Raw genomic sequence first — 21,147 nt, forward strand, 5'->3', positions numbered from 1 at the left:
AAATGTGAATATTTTCCAGTTTCTTTATTCTTTCATGTTGGTAAACTGAATATCTTTGAGTTGTGGACAAAACTAGACACTTGAGGACGTCATCTTGGGCTTTGGACATTTTTCACCATTTTCTGACATTTCATAGACAAGCAAACAAATCAGTTAATTGAGAAAATGGTCAACAGATTAATCGACAATGACAATAATCTTTAGTTGCAGCCCTACATGCAAGTATCATCACCTTTTACATCATAATAATTATATTTTGATATCTATTATTGACAATAAGTCCTCACCGTGCTTAGCAACCACTTCCTCTTTCTCTGCAGACTCCAGAGATGCTGAGAGAGCTAGAAGTCGTCACAAGTGCTTCAGTCAAATAGATACAAAACTGAACATCTAATATTACTCGTAAATTAGCATGTTTTCTGTCGAGGCATATTTTCAAGCAGATATAGACAGAATATGAACAAAAGTCAGTCCATCAAATAGAAACACCACATTTTAAATTAAAGTCATGTTCTTATTTCCTTGAAAATCAAACATAGTCATTTATTCCTCTTACCGGAGTGAAATGCTGCCACAGCAAGGAAAACAAACAGTGGCACTAGAAACCTCATCTTGACTACTGGTCTGGTTGTGGATTGAAGATTTTAGACGTCCTTCCAAACTGTGTGTTGTGTTGTTGTCAGTTTCCAGCGTCTTATATACCTTCAGTCACATCACATGCCTCTCATGGACAGGCAGCTCTGGTACCATTGTCCCTCCCTACCTGAGAGGACAGCTGGGTGTCACATCACCACACAGACGTATCCTTATTCAGGCCGTCAATGCCACCCATTGTTGGCTCTTCAGTCACACGGGCCTTTATTTGGGGATGTTACTGTGACTGTTTGAACAAAAAAAAAATGGGAGTCCTTTGCTAGCAGAGCTGAAAACAATGTTCATTTCCTTTTAGGAATGGAAATGGTGATTTCACCACGCATCTTTGGCTTATGAATGATGGGTCACAATGTCGCTCAGTGAGACAATTCATCGTTTAATCATGCAGATTAAAGAGAATGCGCAAACAGCTGAAGCTATATGGAGCTAGTGGAGAACATTTTAACCCTTTAAAGGAATTAGAAAAATCTGAATTTTAGGTAATGATAAGAGTGGGTTTTAAAACTGCAACGAGATCGAAAGAAATGGAAACATCAGCACAAATTGGTTGAGAAATTGTAATATAAAGACGACTAAAATGGTCAATATCATCATCACACACTTGCTTTCTAGAAAGTGAGATCTATATGAGAGCAGAGATTTAAACATAATTTCATCAGGCTCTTACTTTTTAGCTGCAGGCTTTCGAGTAAAAGGTTAATAAGAGTACAAAGCAGACAAGGTCTCATGACTTTATTGTGATTGTAAACACTTGCAAAACGTACAGTTTGATCAGGGAGGTTTCAGTATCGTTTGAAATCAATTTAAATCTGAAATCAAAAGTTTAATGTCATTTTATTTGTGCAGAAGAAGCCAGTCTTGATACTCGACTTGGTTGTTTTCAGGACTTAAGTGTAAAACTGAAACTTTACTGTCAATTAAATTACACTATTGTTATTTTTGCTACAGTATGTCTTAACATATACTCACAAGCAGAAAAACTCTTTCAAAAATCTAGAAAAATACACCTCTAAAAGTGCATAAGAAACAATTCGCAACTACGATTTTTATCCCAAAGTGGCTGAAGAATGCAGAATAGTTTAAAACAGTTTTTCCTTCGTATGTTACAACAAAACAGAAATACATCTGACTCTGATGGCAGTTCTCACATCATCATAGATGACACAGGAACACCTGAAGGACAAATGATTTCTATAATTATAAGGACACTCATCTTTTAATAAAGCCAATTACTCTGACATCTTTAAGGCACAATCATTAAATCATCATTAAAAAGTTGAATTCATAAATCTGTTACCTCGTCAGTGCGGTTAGACTGTCCAATTATAGTCTTATTAATTAAATATTAAATTAAATACTAAGAAATAACACGGGACTTGTTTATCTTGTACATCTGATTGACAAAGAAAACGTCTGAGGGACACAACTCTCTTACTGAAAGTTGCCTGTACCCACTCGCAACATATACAGTAGTCTGCTGAGGAGGTAGACAGCTGAGAAATCATCGGAAGACACATAAATCCATTAATAAAAAAAAAGGACATCTTTATATGTGCCATCACTTTGTTTATGTGACACCACCAAGATGATTTCCTGGATGTTAGCTGTACCGTCTTTAAAACAGCAGGAACGCACATAAAAAAATACATCTGTTCAAGACACTCATTTAGACAGGGGGACACTTAAAGAGTGTGTGTTTACCCTGCAGTGCAGCTTGTTTCACAGTGATTAGAGAATTCAGCACAGTATAATGTTGAGCCACCTGTCATTTGTGCTGCTGTTGCTGGTGCATGATGGCTCCTGTTAGGGTGATTAAAGGGTCATACCGGTTGGTCTTTTATTCTTAGTTTCAACCATAATATTGGTAATAACATTGTTCTAGGGGCGGGCGACCAGATGATCGACCTACTTTTCAGGAGAGTCATAGAGATAGCCATATTTGATGTCCTCTTATTTCTGTTTCCAGACTTCACATAACCTCACTGATTAGCAGATCCATGTTAGGTGAACAGACCAACAGAGTGATGTAGCCAACTAGATGGCTATGCTCTTCCTTGGGTGACAAATTGTAAATATTCAAACGTGAGTTATAGCTAACAGCATGGCAGATGAGGAGCTTGTGCCAAAAAGGAACTCTTTAATGCAATATTGTGTGTTAGTGGTGGAAATTCAGCAGTTTAAAGGCTATTTCCTGTCTGGTTATAGTCTACAGGGCATGACAAAACTGAGAAAGAGGATCGCAATTTAGATTGTGGATTGTGATTGGGATTAAATAGATCGCAATCGTGATAATATAACATCGCCCACCCCTTATTGTGCTTACCAGGTTAACTGCTAAGATCTGGGGAAAACGAAAGAGAAAGCGCTGGGAAAAAAAGAAGAAGAAGAAGTGAGACAGGGTGAGAAACCTGCGCAGTCAAACAATCAGAGGAGGTTTTAAACAAACCGTCCAGATTAGCCTCTTATTTTAGAGAGAAAACGAAGATGTACAGTAGAGACTTCCTGGTTCAACTTTAAATTGTCATATTTGAAGTAGATGTGTGGGCACAAGCGTTTTTTCTGCGCAATGAGGGATTATATACACCTCCAAATAATGTGGTGTAAATAATCTGGTTCAACTGCTGACATGTTTGTTGCCCTGTCAGAGTTCATTAACTACGTTTACATGTTCACTATATTCCACTATTATTTTGATCTTCTTATAAACGGCATATTTTGTTTGTATACTCCGAATTACGCCTTGTTCTGAATGTAAACTTAATTTAGACATTATGAAAGACTTGGAATAAGGACAAAACGGGAATATTTCATGCATGTAAACGTAGTCATTGTAGTGATACAGCCATGTTGCCAGATCATCAGCAGCTACATTTTTCAGTAAAAGATCAATCTGATGGGAAAAACTCAAGATCCAAGTTTTAAAAAACATTTAAGTTTAAAGAGGTCAGAGCAGCCCAGATACCTGAAGGAGAGTTGGGATTTGCCCTAACAGGAGTGTTATTACAGTGCAGCAGGGGTGTGATTATACTGTACTTGATTGACAATATTTTATTGCTTCTAGAGTTCCCCTCTTAGTCGTGTGTGCAGGTCCTCCTGGTCGATCTTGCCGACCTGTTGGTGCCAGCGGTGGTGTGCCAGCAGGGCCACGTTCCTGGCAGAGATGGCGCTCATCTCCATGGCGCTGGCAGCCCACTCCACAGCGTTGAGGTAGTACAGCCGGTTGTGCAGGATGAAGGGAGGGGTCTTGCGGTGCGGTGGGCGGTAGGCTGGATAAGCCAGCCACCGAGTCTCAGACACCGAATCCCAGGAGAGGAACATGTCCCGCAGCTGCTCCTGGGACAGCGGCTGATGGGAGAACACCTTCCAGACTTTGCTCTGGCTGGCAGGGGGCCGCTTGTAGCCCTGAGGGATGTGCACGGGGTCAAGAGAGCTCAGGCTGTTGATGATGCAGCCCTTTGAGTCTGTGGTGAGGATGTCGGACACGGCGAACTCCGAGGCTGGCTCTGTGGTCCCGAGGTAGGACATGTTGACCATGCCGTGGACCAGGGTGGAGACAGTCTGGTGGTAACGCCCCGGGTAGTGAGACGGGATTGGAGGGGAGAAGCCTGAGAAGGTGATGTCAGACTTTCCCTGGTGCAGCGGCGTTGCTATTACCACGATGTCATACAAAGCATGTGCTGCACCCGATTCTCCAACCGAATTGACCTCATAGAAACTGGTTGTGGATCCTAAAAACAGGCGACAGAAGGAAGTAAAGATGAGATGTTTGACATTTTCAAGAGAGGGTAGGGAGAGGATGTAGATGCTGAATTGGAATTAGGCATTAAGAAGTGTGAGCATACATGTGAGAAATCCATTAATGAGTGAAAATGAAGGAATGTAAAGGGTACCTGATTTGGATGGTCGAACCTTGACTGAAATGGAGGTCACTCTGGCAGGGATGAGCTCACTTTTGCTGTTGTACAACAGTCCTGAGCACACTCTCTTATTACCTCCATCCACTGCCCACAGGCCTGAGTCTGCTCCTGCTAATGACACAGCCCCTGGAAGACGACACATACAGGAAATAACCTCTATTATACAGCTTTTCCAACAATAGACTTGTATTATTAGATATGTGATGAAGCAATACAAACTCTTACATTGTAAAACATACCCACAAAGCCATTGATGCGAACACTTTGGCCATAGTTGACACGAGTGATGGGTGCAACAATATCGTTGAGGAAGACCTGCGAGAATCCTTCCCCCATCATCGTTTCCTCCAGAGTCTGATTCATCAGGGTGAGAAAATTATCGCCGCCCATGGCATGCAGGAGCCTCTCCACGTTGGAGAATGAGTAACCATACTGCTGATACTGGTAGATCCTGGGAAGAAAAGAGGATTCACATGATCGTTAAGACACCCAACAAAACAAAGAACAGTGATTCTGTGTTGATATTAATGGGTCTCGTGCTAAAAAATAAGATTGAGAGGTTGATGACATCTGCCTCTCTCCTCCTCACCTCATAAACTTGTCCAAAACACTCTCCACCCACATCTGCATTCGGAGGAAGTTGAAGCCGTATCGCCAGAGCAAGCGCAAGACATTTATTATAAACCAGTCGCTCTCTTCATACGTGAGCTCTTTTCCGTCAAATATTGCCATTTTAGAGGGGACATCTTTCCTTGGAGGAATACCTGAAAAAAAGTTACCACTGTTACTACTATGGTTTCAATTATTCATGGATTTTTAGTCTATTTAATTGAAGAAATTATTATTTTACCTAATTTTTCAATGAAGTGCTTCATGTGTAGGTTCAGAGGATGGATGACTGCGCCTCCCATCTCGTACTCATGGTCTCCGATTTTCACTGTTGCTAGTCTCCCGCCAACATCGCCAGGTTCATACACATCGATCTTCACGCCGGCTCCAAACTCCTGCCTCAGGTAAAACGCTGCAGCCGTGCCACCAATGCCTGCTCCGACCACAGCTGTAAAGGAGCAATCACAACAGGGTAAAGCAACTTTGCAACAGGTTCAGCTGGAATTGCTTTAGACACCATTAACTTTTGTTAATGCGGATCCAGAAAAAGGGACAGATCCATTTAAGTTGGCAAGATCATCTTAGAAGTGACCTTTATAAGTATGAGATCCTTCTTCACTTAAATCAAAGCTAAAAACACCAGACTACTGTCTAATATCTTACAGTAAAACCAATAGAAACATCCCATCATGTCACTGATCTTTCAGATTGCTTAACTGATGATGAATTTGACCATCTTCCCTCTGGGAGGCACTGCAGGGTCGCAAGGACGACTAATAACCAGTTCAGAGCATTTTCATCAGTGCAATTGTATTCTGGGTGAGGTCACGGTGAGGTCTCCTCCACACACATATATTATGAAACTAACTGTCCCTCTCTAAGAGTATGATACTTGTCTATCTGCCAGTCAGGCAGACTTCAGAGTAAGGGTAGAGCGATCATCGGCCCTGGTCGATTATCTGGGCCGATATTCAGCATTTTCCGATAATCGGTAATTGATTTTCTGTCAGATTGCTGATAAAATAAACTAATTCAAAAATGTGCTACTTTGGCTCTGATGCAACATCCTCTCACACAATATTCTACCCAAAACAATATCTGATTAGTAACACATCACAATAAATAGCAAATAAACCGTGAATAATCTGAATCTGCACAGTAACTAGTAACCTAAGTTATCAAATAAATGTAGTAGAGAGGAAATATAAAGTAGCAGACAAAGGAAATACTCAAAATCATACTTAAGAACAGTACTTGAGTAAATTGTACTTAAGTTTATTTCATCACTGGTTGTTCGAAATTTTAACACAAAGAATTTCTTTTTACTGCAAATGGATATCGGTCCCAAAAATCGATTTTTGATTTCTAATAACTGGTATTGGCTGTGAATAAGCTACATCGGTCGATCCCTACTTTAGAGTATGGAGGCGTCAGAACAAATAGAAGAGGGTCTTGCAAGGTGTTTTTGTTTTCACATGCATTCCTGGGATTTCTTACCTATCTTTTTGGGCTGTTCCTGCAGCCCTGGGGCTGAGGCTAGACCTCTTCTTCCAGAGTGCCACAGCCCCAGGAACAGCAGCGCTCTCAGTGACAGGGTGTGTGGATTCATGATGGGCATCTAGTTAGTCCTCTGCACTAAGAAGCATCTGTACAGGAGGAATAAACAAGAGCCATTATCACTTCAGCTAGCTAATAACTGAGGTCAACAGTCTCTATGAGTCCTGGTCAAAGGTTACACTCACAGGACTTCACGCTCACGTAAATAAAAACAAAGGAAATAGTAACACAACTTAATATATAGACGAAGCAAACGCTTTCATGTCCGTCTAATATTCATAAGTTCATGAAAATAAAGTGGTACAGAGACCGGTGTGGACTCACTATTTCAAAAGTCTCTACAGGAGGGCTGCTGTTGGTCCAGAGGTAGCCTTCACACTGTTAACCTCGCTGTTATACTTTAAGATAACTTTAAAGTTCGGCAAAACTTCCTCTTGTCTATGTAAACATAAAACTAAACTGTTAACAAAAGCTAAAACAGACTAGAAGCGACAATAACTAACCGGCTGAACTAGTTTAACGGCTGAATCCCGTCGGAGGACCGTGAACGTCTCTAAATATCGAGACACACTTCCGGGCACGCATACGCTCGACTTTCACAATAAAAGCATTAAAATGTACACGCCTCAGTGAATCTCTCAAATCCCCATTTACTGATGGAAAATTACATGAATTTACTGATTCATTTTGTATGTAAGAGTGACAAATAGCCAAGAAATTCTGGTCCATGTTGACGTCTTATAAAATATACTTGCATTGTCTTGCAGTCATTATAACTTTTACTGATTCAGGTAACATCTTCGAAATCAAGATCTCACCTGAGTTTATTCTGGCTAGGCTTAATAGTAAGAGTGCAACATTCACACAAAAAGAACATCTCTAAATATGTCCAAAGTTAAAGATCCTCTTCAGACATGTTTTAATACATATTTACACTGCTATTAGTAATGGCCTGGTCTAATATTGCTTCTCCACAAAAAAAGTTACCTTGTTGTTCCTTAATTCAATTAAAATGACATCTCTACTCCCTCCGCATAGAAATAATTATTAAAGTTTTATGGTGCAAATGCAGGCAGCAATATTTTATTCAGCTCAGTATTTGCCTGTGGGTATTTGCCTGTACTGAGATCTGGTCTAGTCTCTCTTTAATTTGTTTTTTAGACAAGGCTTGGGATAGAGAAGAGCTTAATAAGATTGTGTCATCAACATAAAAAGATGTCCAGATGGGTGACAGATCACAGGAAAAATCATTGAAGTGTCCTAAGCTTCACTGAGACCTGGCATTGATTCTACAAGTCACTGGATTGATAAATTACAATATTTTCATAGCCGTCTAGCCATTCAGTGACCCCTTGTGCCCTATGGATGGAGGTATTGTCAATGAGGAAGAGACCACTCCCATTGAGACAGAGAAACTTTGTGTTGATTTGTGTGTGTGGAGCCAAACCACGCCAGCAAAATGCCCCCCACAGCATGACAGGGGCTTGTAGTACCATGACATTACAGGGCTCTGTTTGTTGTGTTTCTCCGCTCAGTTATTCAGTTTTTTTCCTTAAATAATCTTTTATTTTGAAAGATCCGTGGCTATCTAAGGAAGTTGCTGAACGAAAGTTTTCATCGCTCTGCTGTCACGAAAACATAAATAAATATTGGGAGTACTCGATTTACAATTGTGATTAAAAATACCAGTGTGGCTGTGACAGTTTATTACATCAATCATGTTTGTTTCCACCCTTGTGGGGGTTTATTTTGAAGTCTGCTCACACAAAGCGGAAGAGGGGTTTTTCATAAACCCGATTGCGGAAATAAACCGGAAGTGGTGTAATCCTCTTCTCTTGTTGGACCATGCTTGAATGGAGGTGACCTTAGTTATTATCAAATTACATAGTTAAGCAGCTTGACGATAGTTTGGCCGTGGACACCGCAGGTAGAGCCAGTCCGGTCCGGGTTATTTGATAAACTCGTCTTGAACATTGGTGAAAACTTAACGGGACGAACAGAGATGGCAGAGGCTCACCAGGCACGCATGCAGAATGAGGTGGAAGCAATGGTCCAAAGCCTGGAGAGGGACCACATCCGTAAAATGCAGGTAGGTGTAGACATGAAGCGTGCATGTAGTGCTTTGTTTCCACCAGTCTGATCTCTGCAGTATCACATGTCTGATAATCTGTGTGTTTCCCTGCAGGGTCGCATGTTCAGCTGCAGTGCAGAGTGCTGTGATCGCCCCTCAGACTCCATGTCTCAGGTGCATCATTGCATCGAGAGGTGTCACACTCCTCTGGCCCAAGCACAGGGACTGGTCACTTCAGAGCTGGAGAAATTTCAGGTGAGGGACATGATATCCACTGTCACCACTGTGGAAACTCCCTGCGTGTCTTCAGGTTGTCAGGTCACATGTAACAGCTGCTCCAGCATGTCAGTGGTAAATTTATAATAGACGTGGTATAATCACCTTAATCAAATTTGTCAAAGACCATGGTCAGTTGAACCCTCATTATGCCAAATCTAGGGACAGTTGAAGATGAAATAATGGAGATATTAAGCCTACTTTTTGACACTGGTCTCAAGGCAGGGCCCAAGATAAGGTAATAATCCTGTATCTGTTTAAAGCCCCTTGTCATTTCTATGACAAGTTTATATAGGAATTTAATTGCGCATATTTACAAAACCCACAAGTAATCAATGAAAAAAGAAACAGAAAACATACACACATTGAACTTAGGGCTTTCAAGGCCCTCTGACTGTGTGGGGCCATGGGGAAGATGAACGAGGCCAAGTGGGCAACTCCCCCCCCAGTCCTGCAACAGGTGGAAATAACTGAAGTGCTTTTGAAACTACAACTTGTTACGAAGATGAATAAAGAAAATGTATTTCTGTTAATGAAACAGTTTTGCCTCTTATCTGAGTAATTTAATTTAAAGTCAGTGTTTAAAGCAACAGTATGTAGAAATTGGCATTTTGTGCGATTTGGTTCAACACCACTGTCGTTATATACAAACCAAAGGTCTGTAACAATTTGTCAGATGTAATGTAGGTGCTAACTACGAACAAAACTCATTACGTCACAACAATGTTATGTATTGAAAACTTATGTTGAAGTAAACGTGTATGTAACGCTGTGATCCTACCCTCTCACTGAAGTTACATAGTGCAGAAACAAGTGATAGAGGGGTGGAGTGGCTAAGAGACACACCATTCACCCTATTACAAGACACTGTACCATCAACATGATTCTGTAGCTGTTACTTTAAGGTAAACAGATACATAATGTTGCTTTGAGTTGATTTTAGTTGTGATAATTAAGTTAAGTTCTTTTCATTTCAACCCAAGCTTCACTATCTCTAAGGAGTGAGTACCTTTAGGTTTGCAGCGACGGAATCAAAGCAATAAACTGCATATCAAGTTGGATACAACAGCATTTGTAACATAACACACCTCTGATATCACGTCTAAAGTTCAAATGTTGTCGGCCATTCTATGTTAACTGTTATTGAACAAGAGAAGAACAATGGAGCTCTGCTTTGTGTAGTCTGTCTTATATTCTAATCTCCTCTGGAAAGTAATCCAGTATTTAACATCCATCTATCCATCTTTTCCTTTTTAACTTAACACTCAAGTTTTCCTGTACTACTACTACTATAGTACTATACTTCTGTTCTTCCGACTTGCAATTTCTATTTTAAAATACAACATAAGAGCTGTAATTCTGAAGAAAAAAAAGCCATTTGTGAAACACAGAACCCTCCCAGTTTCTTAGAAACAAAACAATTCAATGAGGAAATCAAACTCATCATTTTATTTTTATAGTTCTTTAATGTGCAACAACTTCTCCTAAATCCGTCACCCTGCCTTGAAAAGGAGGCGTCTTCTAGTTCCTGAGAAGGATTTGTCATCCAGTCATCATCTGGCCTCAATGATTTACAGACAAAACCTCACTGTCTATGATAAATGTCTGCAGTACCAGCAGGGAACAGAATCTTTTAAACTGGGTCTATATAATCTACTGGTGGTCATTTTCTTTGCAACTTTGATTTTACCTGTACATGAACCATCTCATAGGCACTTTTATACCTTTTGGATAAAACATTTTCATTTCTCTAAGTCTTTAAGGACATTCTTTGTTTATTTACCCCATATTCCTAAATGCTAAATCACCTTTTCACCTGCAAATCCCTCAACCTGCCAACTAGAACTTCTCTCTCTGTTTTTACTAACTCTAAAACATGTTTTCTCTCCTCTCTGCCCCTCAGGACCGCCTCACCAGATGCACGATGCACTGCAACGACAAGGCGAAGGATCTGTTTGACTCTGGCGCCAAGGAGCCAGCCGTTCGATCCCTGATGGAGCGCTGCGTGGGCAGCTGCGTGGACGACCACGTTAACCTGATCCCCAGCATGACCCGACGACTCAAAGAGAATCTAGACTCTATACCGCAGTGAGGAGAGGGATGGGCGGCTGTAGTCCGTCCACACGCATACAACAGCGCAGGGTTAGTCAACTCAGCCAGTGTGACCAGTAACAACTGAAGAATAGAGGACTGGAACACCATGAAAAGATTACAATGGATCATTCGTTTTGACAAGTTTTAAAAGGCTATGACTCTGAATCTTGGTGTTGTGGAGATTTAAAACTGCTCGCTGTGAGATTTGTTATTGTACTGCATGTAATCTACAAACAGTGACCTCCCTGGAGAACGGGAGCTCAGAGGTTTTGGCTTGTAAGAGCCTGCTTAACTGCTACGAGAAAGAAATCCAGCGAAGCATCAGTGTGTGAACAAGATGCCAGCTCAAAAATGCTTTAAAGAGGTGTGTTGAGTGTACATTTTAAAAAATACTCTCTCAGTGCAGATCTGAGTACATCCTGATTCACATGTGCATAAAATTCAGCTCCTCTCAGCCATATTTCATTTAGGTTTCTCCAGTATGAGCCCTCTCATCCCTCGTTCTATTTTTTTGTCATTTTACTGTGAGTTGTTCTGTGATTGTCTGACATGATGACACGTGTTTATATATCTGAATTAAAAGTACTGTAGTTGTATCTGTTTCTGGACTGCATTGCTTCCCTCTGCTCCCAAGTGTTGAGACAAGGCAAAGACAGATGCCAGTGATGCTTCTGTTGCAGATTTTAATGACCACAAAAGAATATTCTCAAAAAAAAAAAATGGTACAAGAAAGGCAACACTGTCAGGTAGCCATCTGCAGGAGAATATTGTACAGGAGTGGACAAAAGATACAGTGCCCCCCCCACAGTTTCTGAGTGCAACACCACTGTTGTAAATATAAATCCCAGGTCTGTGACAATTTGTCAGACGCAATGTAGGTGGTAAATACAAACAATCTTCATTACGTCATAACAATGTTATGGATGTATCTTGAAGTAAACATGTATGTAACGCTGTGATCCTACCCTCTCACTGAAGTTACATAGTGCAGTAACAAGTGATAGGGGGGCGGAGTGATTACAAGACACTGTACCATCACGATGATTTATATACAGAAAGAGATGTCATGAATATAGAAAAGCAAGTCGGAGAATTAAAAAGAATAGTTGCGTCTATAGGATTAACTGGGATTTGTGATAATCTGACAGAACTCCAACGACTAAATTCTTGTGTTAGGTCCTTGACATCATTTACTGCAAATGTAGAATAACAAGTGACAGACAGTGACGGTTGTGAGAGTCAAGATAAAAGCAGCCTCGAACTAGGGCACGTTACTATAATGCTGCCTTTAAAACAAGTAAAAGACAACACACTCATGTCATATCATAATATAACGGTATCCAAAATCGGAGATGATATATAGTCACACAATAACGAAATGTATTGTATACACTACCCAGCCCTACCTCAAACCCAAACCAACATTTAGCAAAGAAAAAACTGCTGAATCTTATTCAAACAGAACAGAATCTACAGAGGAGCAAAATGAAAACAGCATGTTGGTTGACAATCGTGAAACCGAGATTTATCAATGTGCTTTTCTGTGCATGCACTCCGTTTATACTTCTGGGTATTCAGCAGTTTGTCAGACAGCCTGTCTGGGGATAATCGCTAGTTTTCATTGAACCTTTTCAACGCCTGATAAAGATCAGCTGTTTTTTCCTGAATTGGGACAATTTTTGCAGAGAATTTGTTGTGTGGGGTTGTTGAGGTTTTTCAGTGAATATCTGATGAATGAAAATGATACATCAACAAAACAATAAATACAGGATTAGTCATCACAACAAAGTGATCATTATGAGCGGTGAGAGTAGACTGAGAGTTGTTTTATGTGGGATTACACAGACCATGAATTAAACTACTATATGTTACTGTCAGTGTTCAGTGATGTAGCTTCAGCATAGAGGTATTGAGATAATGAGCACCAAAGGACACGATATCCTGGAGTAAAAATACAGATTTTAGCAGTAGATACAATCCATATTTATCAAGAGTAACTTTGATAATATCTACAGAAGCATAAATACATGAATAACCAGCTGAAGTAAACCGCTACGTTGGAAAAAGAGATCACGTGATAGCACCACAGCCCATGTGAATGGGCAGTTTATTGGCTGTCGAGAATCATATACACATTTTCTTTTGCAAAAATAAATCCGTACAAATACAAATGAAGTAAAAAATAAATACATGCCAAACAAAAAAAAACACCTTTTAACTTTGAACTTAATGACAGTTACAGTTGCAGCTTTACAGGCAAGCGATACTGACTAGAATGAGTTCTAGTCGTCAGTCCGCTGAAAACCAACACATTTATTGCAGCATGAGGTAACAACAGACTTCCAAAATATGCTCTTACACACCAGTAGAAAGATATTTGACAGTGTAGCTGGTAAATACTGCAGATAGTCCCAAGATCTGAAGTGTAACAACATTTCTGTGAGTTTCAACATCAGAGAGCTGGTGTCAATGATCGAACTGTAAACTATGTGAACGAGGCTAACGCACAACGACTCAGCATGGTTATCCGGGCTTCACTAGTTTACTTGTATCAAGTGAAGCATTTTTTTGAGGTTTTATAAATGTAATTTTGCAGATAATGTTATTTTACAAAGTCCAGAATTGATACAGAGCATAATCTGTGAGGGGCTATGCTGTAACAGAAGCTGCTCCGTAGTAGAACAGAAAGCGATTTAAACGGAGTACAGGTGGTAGCAGGTATGACGTTGAATCTCTATCAGCTGATATTCAAACAACAGCAGTTGGTACAAATGCTGTTTGAGACTATAAATGAGTCTTTTAACAGCCTTTGGCAGAGATTGTACAGTGCCTTTTTCCTTTTTGGATTCAGCCACAACGAGTCATGTTAAATATGTGTTTAAAAGTCAAGACTGTTTATAACACTGTTGATGTTTTCCTTCCTACATGGAGCCGCCGATTCAAGTCAGTACAAATAACAGTCGCTGTTTTGTGTGCCATTTACACTTCGAGTGGAAAACACGTCCACGAAGGGCCACACTATTGACCATCACCTCAATGTCCATGTACATGAGGTCAGAACGAGTAGCAGACATAAAACATACCATACAAGCTGGTATATGTTCCCTCATGAGGTTCCCATAATCCAGGATGAGGACGCTCCCACACAAACAGATATTAAGAGCAACTCTTCCGTGTTCTCCCCAAAGACTTCAAGGTTTTCCGCTTTAAGAAATGGTCCGACATCACAGTGCAGACAGTTCATGGCAGAGGTGCAAAGTGTGGAGCTGCTCTGAAGGCAAAGTGTGGCCTATTCCCTCCTGGCCACTGTAATATTTATGTCGCCAACTCTGAATGTGCCTGAACACTCAATACATAATTACAAAACATTTTCCCAAAACACCTCACTGAGTTACACAGCATGCAGATGATATGGCCAATGTCAACGTGATGTTTAATGTGTTGGTGGATTGTACATACAAGCTTGTGTCAGTGTCCCAGCATTACCAGAGGAACTGTAACAGCTAATGGCTGTTGAGCAGGGCATCAAGACACGCTGGGAGCAGTGCTCTCCTGTTCTGAGGAGTCTGGACGGTGGTCCGAATTTGGCGACGTATACAGGAAGTTACAGCACACATAGAGGGGGAATGATAACAACCGGCTGTCCAGGTTCATCACCACATACTCCTGAGTCATTGAAGAGAAAAGAGAAATATTAAACAAGTCAAGAACAACATATTATACAAGGTAATAATTCAATAACTGCTTCATCTTCTTCTACAGGTTAACAGTGCTCACTGACCTGGTCTTTTTCAAGGGTGAGAAGCTGGTAACCCGTGGAGCGGCTGCAGACCAGTTTTCCACGGCTATCAAAGGAGGCGAGACGTAACCTGAACAAATAAAAATTGTAAAAAGGTAAGTTAAATACTTCTGAGGATTAAAGACGCACATTAGGATGGAGGATGGGTCTCGACCCAGAATTGGCTCCATTAACTTTTGGTGCAGATCCTCATAAAGGGATGGATCCAGGACAGTTTCTTTACTTTATTCAACTTTTACTATTTGGCTGTTTTTCAACATGAGCGTTAATTTCTCAGGGAATAATGTACGGATCTTGATGAAAAATGTCTGGTGTATTTTGGTGGCTGGTATCTATGAGAGTACAATTTCATGCAGATCCAGATAAAACTCCAGATCTAATGGCTTTTGGGCCTTGGTGGAGGAATGAGCACTACTGAGTGTTATCTAGTTTTTAATGGAATAATTTGACATTTTGGGAAATTCACTAATTTGCTGTCTTTTGCTGAGTGTCACATGAGAAGATGGATACCACTCTCATGTTTATAAGTTAATATGACGCTGCCACCACTAGCTGGCTGATGTAGTTCAGCATAAAGACTGGAAAAGGGGGAAACAGCTAGCCTGGCTCTGAGGAAGAAATTAATGTATTTCCTGAAATGTAAGACTATTCCTTTAAACAAACATAAAACTCCTAGTTTATCATTTACAACAAGCAAATAAGTAGTAATAACTTTTATTTTATTGATTAATTGATTGGTTGTTTGGTCCATAATGTGTCAGAAAACTATGAAAAATGTCAATTAGTGTTTCCAAAGCCCAAGATGACATCATCAAATGTCTTGTTTTGTCCACAACCTAAAGATATTCATCAGATCGATCATCAGAAATAGTTGACGATTAATTTAGTAGTTGACAACTAACTGATTATTGTATTGTGTTGTAACTTTAGTAAATAAGTAAATAAGATTAGAAGACTATAATAGAATACTTTCTAGAGCGTATGTGGAAAAAGAATCAACTGTAACAAAAGCTATTATCACTAAATATTTGTTTTGTTTGAGACTCTTCTTGCAGATGACTTCCTTTTTTTGCAGATTATAATCTTTATTGTCTAGTTTATAAATTGTCATCTTCGTCCATGATATAGTGACAACTGTTACAATTTTAAAAAAACAAATGTCCAGAGTTGACTGCACTACAGACCTGTATGCCAGATGCCTTCGAGGTTGAAGGCTCACAGCGCCCCCACATGGCTGACTCAGAGTATTTCTTTTGAAGACGATGAAACGGTTCGTGTAGGTGACCAGCAGGTCAAAACCAAAGTTAAAGCCTGTCCACCGCCAGCAGTACTGAGGAGAGGAGAATATTAGTGTTTTTAATGTAGAAATTTAAAAAAATACATTAAACAAGAGCAAAGGTTACTGTAGCAACGAAATTATCTGACTCACGTCTCCATCTTTAGTCAGTTTCCTGCCACATCTCATACTGCTCAGCTCGAACTCATCTTTGTTAGCTTCATGGGGACTAATGACAGACAGGTGGATTAAAATCACATTCTAAACTTACGGTTTTTGACATTACAATTGTTAAGTCTCAGGTTCTTACCCGTTATCATTGTCAAATTCTGTCCGAAGCATAGCGAACCACTGGTTTTTGTACACAGACGTTAACCAATCTGGAATAAGTTTGAATAGTAAATATTAAGCGTGCATAAACACATGGAAAAGATCACTCGAGATGTTAACACCACGATGAACGATGTTAAAGCTGTTTTACAATTTGTCTTCAATTTTTTGTTTAATTAAAGTAAAATTTAAGCAAGTCTGTCTAATCTGTCTTTATACCACTTAAAATTAGATAAGACAACTAAAGCAACCAAACTGAACACAAAGATCATTTAACTACATTATTGGATTTATTTTTCCTAGAATAATGTATCAAGTAATGAGAGAGCCCACAAAAACAGAATTTAAATAAATTATTTGCTTTACGGCTTTAATACTAGATAATGAAATAAAAGATCTTTCTTTTCCAAAGCAGAATAATCACATTCATGTTTAAATTATGTCAAACAGAGCCACATCTTACCAGGGGGCAAAATATTGTCTCTCTCCAGAATGCGTGCAGATGCCAGATCGTTGATGATATACTGCAGACGAACATATTTGAAGACTGAACGAAAAGGAGTGCCCTCTTCTGTGTTCAAGAAGGGCTCTTTCTCACACAGGTCTGTAGAGCAAAGCCAGTTAGAGACAGAGTCAAACAACCAACAACAAAAAAGACTGCATATGTAAGTCAGTGTTACACAAGGTGTGGCTTACTGTACCTGTCCTGCGTTTGCAAAGCCAGGCGTCAGCGTCAGCCAGGAGCTGCTTGATGGGGCCATCCCACGAGAGATTGAGCTGCAGAAACATCCACTGCAGAGAGAGAAAGTTACAAAGAGAGCTCTTAGAAACAAGTCGGATGGTACACTGGGTGTATCTGGGAGTTATGAAATATATCATTTTTCCGTGTACCTTTTTCAGAGCAGTGTAAACATCCATCTCCACCTGCATGACAAACAGGTCTGAGGACTGGATGAGCTGCTCCATCACCTCTGACCTGTAAATGGTGAGATTGATCACGGAGAATATTTTTAGACCTAGGTTTACATAACTACTCAACACAAGACATTAGATTGTCCTTCATGCTAATATAAAATTAGACTTGATGCCTTTATTATCAGAAGTTACCTCAAGGAAGGATATACGCTAGAAGGTGATGTAAACACTAAAGAGCTGTGAGTTGAGCACACATACCCAAGTTCTTTCATCAGGTCCACATTTTGGTGGGTCATCAGGTTGTTCAGAAGCCACTCCAGACACCTGCAGAAAGACATTTAAAAAAAACACACATGGTGTGATGCAAGTATACGGCATAAAAATAAGATTTAGCCATGAATTACTGTTTTTTTAATAAGTATAATGAATTTAAATCTGACTTTTTCATGACTGAATCCAAGCCATAGATACTGGCACAAGCATAGTAGCCGCACACAGTCTTGGCGCTGATGTTTTCCTTCATAGTCTCTCCACACTGCTGGATCAAGCCATCCTGTAAAAAACAACAGACCATGAGGCTTGATTAGGTTGGTATTATATGACTGCATCGATAAGATTCAACATGGTAATTTTTTCTATTTGAGACAATGGCTGACTTCTTTCAGTGTACTCACCAGCTGTAGCATACAAGCAGCAGCAAGAATACTGACGACTCTGCTGGGCTTGATCAGAACATCGTCCCGGTACAGTGATCCAAATACCACTTGTAGAGCTACTCACACACAGAAAACAGTAAAGTTTTGTCAGTAAAACACAAACAAACACAGTCGACTGCTGCTTTCTGTGACTGAAGTCCTCTCACCTTCAGTGTCAATGTTCTGGTCTGGGATCTCCAAGTTGATTTCCATCATGTTGGACTCCTTCCAGGAGCCGCTGAACATGCTGGAGAAATACCCTGACTAAAATATTCAAGACACAGAGAGCAAAAAGTCAATGAGAATAAGGAAGAGTAGTAAATAATAGATGGAAGCCCCATGATAGAATGTATCACTGACTGTCTTTCTTGTGTTTTTGTATTTTCGTTTTACCTGACACAGGTAGACTTTGTGGAGGTTCCACTCTTGTCCCAGAGCACAGATGCGAATGTCACTATTTTCCCCATTCAGGAACAAAGTCTGATAAATGTAACGTGATGTGCTTTTCAATTTCTTCCTGTTCATGTTTGAAAAACAAAGGAAAGACAAAAAAAATGTAAGACAAAATAATATGAATGACTTAAAGATATTTAACATTGGACTGGTTTCTTTCTTTTTTTTTTTTTCTTTTACACTGGACTTGCCTGCGAGGTGTATCTAGTATGGCATCATCATCCTCTTGTTCACTTTCACAGTCACACTGGGCATTTCGTTTCCTCTTCTTACACTCACATCCATGCTTGCGGCTGGTAGTTGTGCCCTCTACGGCCTCCTCTGGTCCCTGAGAGGGGGACTGGAACCTGCTGCCCAGACTTCCCATCTCTACACTTTCCAAGATACATAACACACACAAAGCTATCATCAAAAATAACAGGTCAGCTGGACTGCATTGCAACAGAGCTGCAAAGATCAATTTATTATCAGAATCATGAGAACAGAGACAGTTGGGGACTTTGGCTTTTGCAGTATTGTGATGAAGTCTTTCTTTAGGACTTCAACTAACAATCAAATTAACCCCTGGTTTATCTGTTGATTAATTTTTCAACTAACTGATTATGTAGTGTCAAACAATAATGAAATATGCTGATCAAAATTTCTCACACCCAAGGAGACATTGCTTTGTCCAGCCATCAATCCCAAGGAACCTATAAAAGAAGGAGGGGTCATTACGTCACTGAATCTTGCTTGGTGCCAGATTGTGGTGACAGCTGTATTGAAGTCCATTGAAAAACACACTCAAACCAAACATATCTACATTGTACGACTTCTGATGAAGAAATGCCTCCAGAAAATGAAATAACACACTTCAGAGAGAAGGTTAACACCTGTTATTTTTTTTAAATCATCACATTGTTCATCCTTCAATTTCTTTTGGGAAAGGCTCCTGTTTGCAGGGTAATTGGTCACAATATTATTAGCCTGGTCAATCATTTGTAGAAAAAAATCAGCCATTAACCTTCTCTCTGACAAATGTTCTTTAATTTTCTGGGGGCATTTCATTATTCAGAAGTCATGCAATGTAGATATGTTGGTTTTTAGTGTGTTTCTCCATGCATCTCCTATAGACTTCAATACAGCTGTCACCACAGTCTGGCACCAAAGCAAGATTCAGAGACTTACTGACCCTTCCTTCTTTTTTTAGATTCTTTGTGAAATCTAAGGATGTGCCATTTACAAAAATATAGACAGAAAAATGAAGTACATTTATACATTGTGAAGGTGGAACCAGCAAATATTTGTTGTTGTTTCTGTTGTTTGAGCATCACATTTTCATACTTTCTCAAAAATGTGTTGTGGTAGTTTGATAGCATCACAAATCATCTCCAAATTTCCAAGCACATCACACACAGTGTACAGCAGACGTGGGACTGTTATAATGTGCATATCTCACTTGAAGAAAGGTACACATTTGACCCGAGAGGCCTAGATATTTGCACGGACATTATTTATTAGTCACAACAACACAAAAACAGACAACAGACTTCATTAGCTAGCTGCACTTTCCATAACAGAGTCTGATACGAGTGCTCCATCCTGCAGCATATGCAAACCACACATAGTCTGACGAACACAAGGAACGTCTGAGCTAACTTACCTGACGATTAGATAGCACCGGGAAAGCTGGGGCAGAGGTGTCGGGTTAATTGGACGGTAAACACCGGCTGGTTATCTCAGGTCAGACAGTCTGTCAGACGTGGACGAGCCAGTTGAAGAAGAGCTAACCTACAAGCTAGCTTAGCTGCCGAATTCAACAAACACAAGCCTGAAAACAATATCAGCGCTGTTTCTGACTACCTGCTCGTCCTCACAAGCCTCCAGACCTCATAACTCTGATTGGTTCCAGTTACATTTTTCTAAATTAAATCAATTGTGAGCCCAGAGGTAGGAGGTGATGTGTAACTGCCCTGAAAATCTGTGGCTGCTTTTGTTGTTCTTCTTCTGGCGGTGGTAAATGGCAGCGTTTCTACGTCACAGGTGGCTGCTCTGCTCAACGGCGCCCCCTGCTGTCAGACGGAGGAATTACACAAGTCTGTCAAATATATCAGATGTAATTTTGTTTCTTTGCTTTATATGCCTCATTTTGTATAATTACATAATTCCTTTAACCCTTACATACCTCAGGTTCACCGTGAGCCTTTATAACATATGCTCAGCACCCCATATGATAAAAAACATAAAAACCGGATGACCAATCCTACACGTTAGGCCCCAGCTCAACTCGACTGACTCGCCTGTCTGGTTCCTTTTGAGTCCAAAGGGCACTGCCAAATCAACAGTGTTTGGTCTTTGCCTGATGTAAACTTTAAGCAAGACTGCACTGAAATTTCTAGAGTGGAAAATGATAACTGAATATATAAGTAACATCCCCAAAAGTGTTTATTTAGGGTATTGAAAGGGTTATTTTCTGAATTTTTTAGACTGACTTGATTACCTAATTTTAAAATATGTTTAAA

General features: G+C 40.0%; 3 protein-coding genes across 4 annotated transcripts; 1 reads left to right on the forward strand and 2 right to left on the reverse strand.

The window, feature by feature from the left end:
* Nucleotides 1–1,371: 1,371 nt before the first annotated feature.
* On the reverse strand, nucleotides 1,372–7,302 carry pcyox1 (prenylcysteine oxidase 1). The gene is made up of 7 exons (XM_073477972.1): nucleotides 7,062–7,302; nucleotides 6,678–6,826; nucleotides 5,422–5,628; nucleotides 5,161–5,335; nucleotides 4,811–5,022; nucleotides 4,545–4,697; nucleotides 1,372–4,382 (listed from the first exon to the last, which is right to left on the reverse strand). Exons 2-7 carry the CDS (start codon nucleotides 6,796–6,798, stop codon nucleotides 3,712–3,714), a joined length of 1,539 nt encoding a protein of 512 aa, XP_073334073.1. The 5' UTR covers nucleotides 6,799–6,826; nucleotides 7,062–7,302; the 3' UTR covers nucleotides 1,372–3,711.
* A 1,233-nt stretch (nucleotides 7,303–8,535) lies between these two features.
* Nucleotides 8,536–11,268, forward strand: fam136a (family with sequence similarity 136 member A). The gene is made up of 3 exons (XM_073478066.1): nucleotides 8,536–8,826; nucleotides 8,923–9,063; nucleotides 10,988–11,268. Exons 1-3 carry the CDS (start codon nucleotides 8,740–8,742, stop codon nucleotides 11,174–11,176), a joined length of 417 nt encoding a protein of 138 aa, XP_073334167.1. The 5' UTR covers nucleotides 8,536–8,739; the 3' UTR covers nucleotides 11,177–11,268.
* Nucleotides 11,269–13,256: 1,988 nt separating this feature from the next.
* Nucleotides 13,257–20,618, reverse strand: gmcl1 (germ cell-less, spermatogenesis associated). 2 transcript variants are annotated; one of them, XM_073478444.1, is made up of 15 exons: nucleotides 20,289–20,618; nucleotides 18,838–19,015; nucleotides 18,587–18,710; nucleotides 18,361–18,457; nucleotides 18,173–18,270; nucleotides 17,939–18,051; nucleotides 17,757–17,822; nucleotides 17,475–17,559; nucleotides 17,285–17,375; nucleotides 17,047–17,187; nucleotides 16,564–16,633; nucleotides 16,407–16,482; nucleotides 16,162–16,307; nucleotides 14,960–15,047; nucleotides 13,257–14,844 (listed from the first exon to the last, which is right to left on the reverse strand). In XM_073478444.1, exons 2-15 carry the CDS (start codon nucleotides 19,011–19,013, stop codon nucleotides 14,704–14,706), a joined length of 1,512 nt encoding a protein of 503 aa, XP_073334545.1. In that variant the 5' UTR covers nucleotides 19,014–19,015; nucleotides 20,289–20,618; the 3' UTR covers nucleotides 13,257–14,703. The 2 variants fall into 2 exon arrangements, with proteins under 2 accessions (XP_073334545.1, XP_073334544.1); XM_073478443.1 differs by having other exon boundaries at nucleotides 14,611–14,844; nucleotides 18,838–19,020; nucleotides 20,289–20,376.
* Between the last annotated feature and the right edge of the window lie 529 nt (nucleotides 20,619–21,147).

The sequence above is a fragment of the Pagrus major genome, chromosome 12, assembly GCF_040436345.1.
Source record: "Pagrus major chromosome 12, Pma_NU_1.0".
In the NCBI taxonomy this organism is placed as follows: Eukaryota; Metazoa; Chordata; class Actinopteri; order Spariformes; family Sparidae; genus Pagrus; species Pagrus major.

Coding starts and splice junctions, on each gene's coding strand:
- fam136a (XM_073478066.1), top strand. CDS start 8,740: ATGGCAGAGGCTCACCAGGCACGCATGCAGAATGAGGTGGAAGCAATG. Junction 8,827..8,922: donor ACCACATCCGTAAAATGCAG/GTAGGTGTAGAC, acceptor GTTTCCCTGCAG/GGTCGCATGTTCAGCTGCAG. Junction 9,064..10,987: donor CAGAGCTGGAGAAATTTCAG/GTGAGGGACATG, acceptor TCTGCCCCTCAG/GACCGCCTCACCAGATGCAC.
- pcyox1 (XM_073477972.1), bottom strand. CDS start 6,798: ATGCCCATCATGAATCCACACACCCTGTCACTGAGAGCGCTGCTGTTC. Junction 5,629..6,677: donor GGAACAGCCCAAAAAGATAG/GTAAGAAATCCC, acceptor GCTCCTTTACAG/CTGTGGTCGGAGCAGGCATT. Junction 4,383..4,544: donor GGTTCGACCATCCAAATCAG/GTACCCTTTACA, acceptor GCCTGTTTTTAG/GATCCACAACCAGTTTCTAT.
- gmcl1 (XM_073478444.1), bottom strand. CDS start 19,013: ATGGGAAGTCTGGGCAGCAGGTTCCAGTCCCCCTCTCAGGGACCAGAG. Junction 18,711..18,837: donor ATACTAGATACACCTCGCAG/GCAAGTCCAGTG, acceptor AAACATGAACAG/GAAGAAATTGAAAAGCACAT. Junction 14,845..14,959: donor TCACCCTTGAAAAAGACCAG/GTCAGTGAGCAC, acceptor TCAATGACTCAG/GAGTATGTGGTGATGAACCT.